Raw genomic sequence first — 2383 nt, 5'->3', positions numbered from 1 at the left:
GTCGTCAGGGTCCACCAGCACCAGCCGCCCTTTGGCCCGGAGCTGGCTGTAGACATCGTCCTTGGCTTGGAGCTGCCTGTAGAGCTCCTGCGAGGGAGGCAGCACCAAGGTGTTAGGGGAAAAGAAAGAGTTTGGAGAGGGGCTGCGGCTCGCTGCGACTCGGGGTGATGAGAAAAGGAGGTTTGGGGCAGGCAGCAAAGTGCCAGCGGGTGTCAGTTTGAGCAGAGAAAGGTGGTGAAAGCATCAAGTGTAAAATTATCCATAAGAAGAGGGCAGAGAAGCACTCTTATTCCCATCAGACACAAAAGGGAGAAGGTTTTGATGCTGATATTTGACAGACAGGAGCTGGCTGAATTAAAAGCATTAAAAAAAAAAAACTCTCCTAAGAAATTACCATGTGGCCATTGAGTTGTTCCCGGGCAGTTTCTGGCAGACCTCCTGTGGGCTTTGACGCCAACAATTGGCTCTCCATCCTCGTCAGCCACAGGAGGAAATCTTCAATCTCACCATGGAAACCCTGGGCCTGTTGGGGAACACAGAATCGGCGACGGATGAGATGGCATCAGCCTCCATCGGCCACGCGCCAGGGTTAACGCTGCCATCGCTCCGAAACCAGATAAAGTGGCAGAGCCGGATGCACCGGGGCGCTCCGGAGGGTTATGGACGGTGCATCCCGAACCCTGGGGGTCCCTGCCGTGCTTCTGGGCAGTCACCGAACCCCTCCAGGACTAGGAATGAAATTAAAAACTCCCATAAAAAAATCCCACTGTCTCCCCAACTCCTTCCCCCTCGGAAACGGAGGGGGAAGCGGACCCTCGGCAGCAATCCCCTGCCCTGGGGGGTACCCCCGCGGCGTCTCCCCGACCTGCTGGAGCGTGGACTGCAGCTGCTGCTCCCGCTCCTCCGTCTTCTGCAGCACCAACTCCCAGCACGAGTTCAGCATCTCCAGGCAGTTCCGCAGGCTGCTGGCATCATCCCCGGCGCTCGACTCCAGCAGCTCGTTGCCGGCTTTGTTCACCGTCTCCACGGTGGCTTGGTGGGCCAGGACGTCGTTCTTCAGCACCTGCACGGGACGCGGTGGGCAAGTGTTGGACACTGTCGGACACCATCAGGCTCCATCCAACTCAAACCCTCCATGAGAAATAAAATCCTGCACCAGGAATGGACTAAAAATGGACCCGGAGCAGGAGTACTCACGTGGTGCTTGGCGAGTTCAACCTCGATGACTTTTGGGTCTCCGTTGATGGGTTTTTGGGCGTCGAGCAGCTCCTCGGTGTGGGTCAGCCAGGCCATCAGCTCCGCCAAGGCGTGCTGGAACTGGCCGAGCGCCAGGAGAGCGGCTTCTAACTTATGCTGGGCGAGGAGAGGGAAGGAAGAGGAGAGTTTAAGTTGGGAAGGAGGGGAAGCATCCCAGCGGGTTCACACCCAGGTTATCTCCCTACCTGTCTGTGAGCAATTTTCTCGCCCAAATTCTCCCAGAGATGTTTCAGCTCCGTCAGCGGTTCCTTTATGATGTCTCTGTCTGTCTCATCCGTAGCTTTTTTTAGCACCAGTTCACCTTGGTGATTAAGCTTTTCCATCTCAATCTGCTGCTGGTAAACCTCCATTTTAAACTCCTGCCAAGAGAAGCAGGACAAAAACCAGAACAGAATGAACCACAGGCACACGAGCTGCGCGATGCACGGCCAGCGCCGGAGCGCCCGTCCCGCTGCGCCCGCGTTACCTTCATCTCGTTCATTTGCTCCTTCACCGTGTTGAGGTCGGTGCCGACGGGAGACATGTTGCAGAGCTTGATCACGGCGTTGTCCAGCCAGTCGAACATGGCCTGGAAGGAGAGCAGAGCCCATCAGCACAGGGGATTCCCAGCTGGGCTCTCCCTGCGGCCGGCCGGGGAAGCGGGGCAGGCGTCTCCATCACCCCGCAGCCACAACAACTCGTCTTTCAGGGCAGAGATGCCGCAGCGCACACTTTTGCAAGCTCCTTCCTCCCCTCTCCTGCTTCCAACACAAGGACCTGAGCAGCCGGGCTCGTCCTGCTGCGTCGGGCAGAACCCAGGAGAGGTTTGGGAAGATGGATGCAGCCAAATATCTGCTCTTCTTGGGGCTGGTTGTGGCTCAGGCTCTAAGAGAGGCTGCAAACTCTCACCCAGGAGACATTTCCCTGCTCTGCATCAGTGCAAATCCCAGCGGGAGGATTCTCAGTGGTGTTCCCAAGGTCCACCCACCCCACGCCAACAGCCCTGCCTCTCACCTGGAGCGTATCTTGGTATTGCATAGCCAACTGCATGGCTTCTTCCAGCTTCTCCAGCCTCTCGTTCCAGGTTTTGTTCAGACTTTCCCACATGTTGTTCATCTGCGGAACACAAGGTTGCCCACAGAAGTCG

At 57.0% G+C, this 2383-nt stretch overlaps 1 protein-coding gene across 1 annotated transcript in view; it reads right to left on the bottom strand.

Annotated features, from left to right (window-relative positions):
- The window catches only part of LOC104471107 (microtubule-actin cross-linking factor 1-like), a gene marked incomplete at both ends in the record, with an annotated part of 12267 nt that overhangs the window by 7493 nt on the left and 2391 nt on the right, over nucleotides 1-2383 (bottom strand). The window contains 7 exons of the mRNA XM_010086336.1: nucleotides 22-87; nucleotides 395-523; nucleotides 866-1063; nucleotides 1198-1353; nucleotides 1443-1616; nucleotides 1724-1825; nucleotides 2251-2352. Coding sequence (XP_010084638.1) covers nucleotides 22-87; nucleotides 395-523; nucleotides 866-1063; nucleotides 1198-1353; nucleotides 1443-1616; nucleotides 1724-1825; nucleotides 2251-2352 — 927 coding nt within the window. The remainder of the gene's footprint in view (nucleotides 1-21; nucleotides 88-394; nucleotides 524-865; nucleotides 1064-1197; nucleotides 1354-1442; nucleotides 1617-1723; nucleotides 1826-2250; nucleotides 2353-2383) is intronic.

The sequence above is a fragment of the Pterocles gutturalis genome, unplaced genomic scaffold, assembly GCF_000699245.1.
Source record: "Pterocles gutturalis isolate BGI_N339 unplaced genomic scaffold, ASM69924v1 scaffold676, whole genome shotgun sequence".
In the NCBI taxonomy this organism is placed as follows: domain Eukaryota; kingdom Metazoa; phylum Chordata; class Aves; order Pterocliformes; family Pteroclidae; genus Pterocles; species Pterocles gutturalis.
The sequence above is the reverse complement of the archived record's forward strand: the minus strand, read 5'-3'. Positions and strand labels throughout refer to the sequence as shown.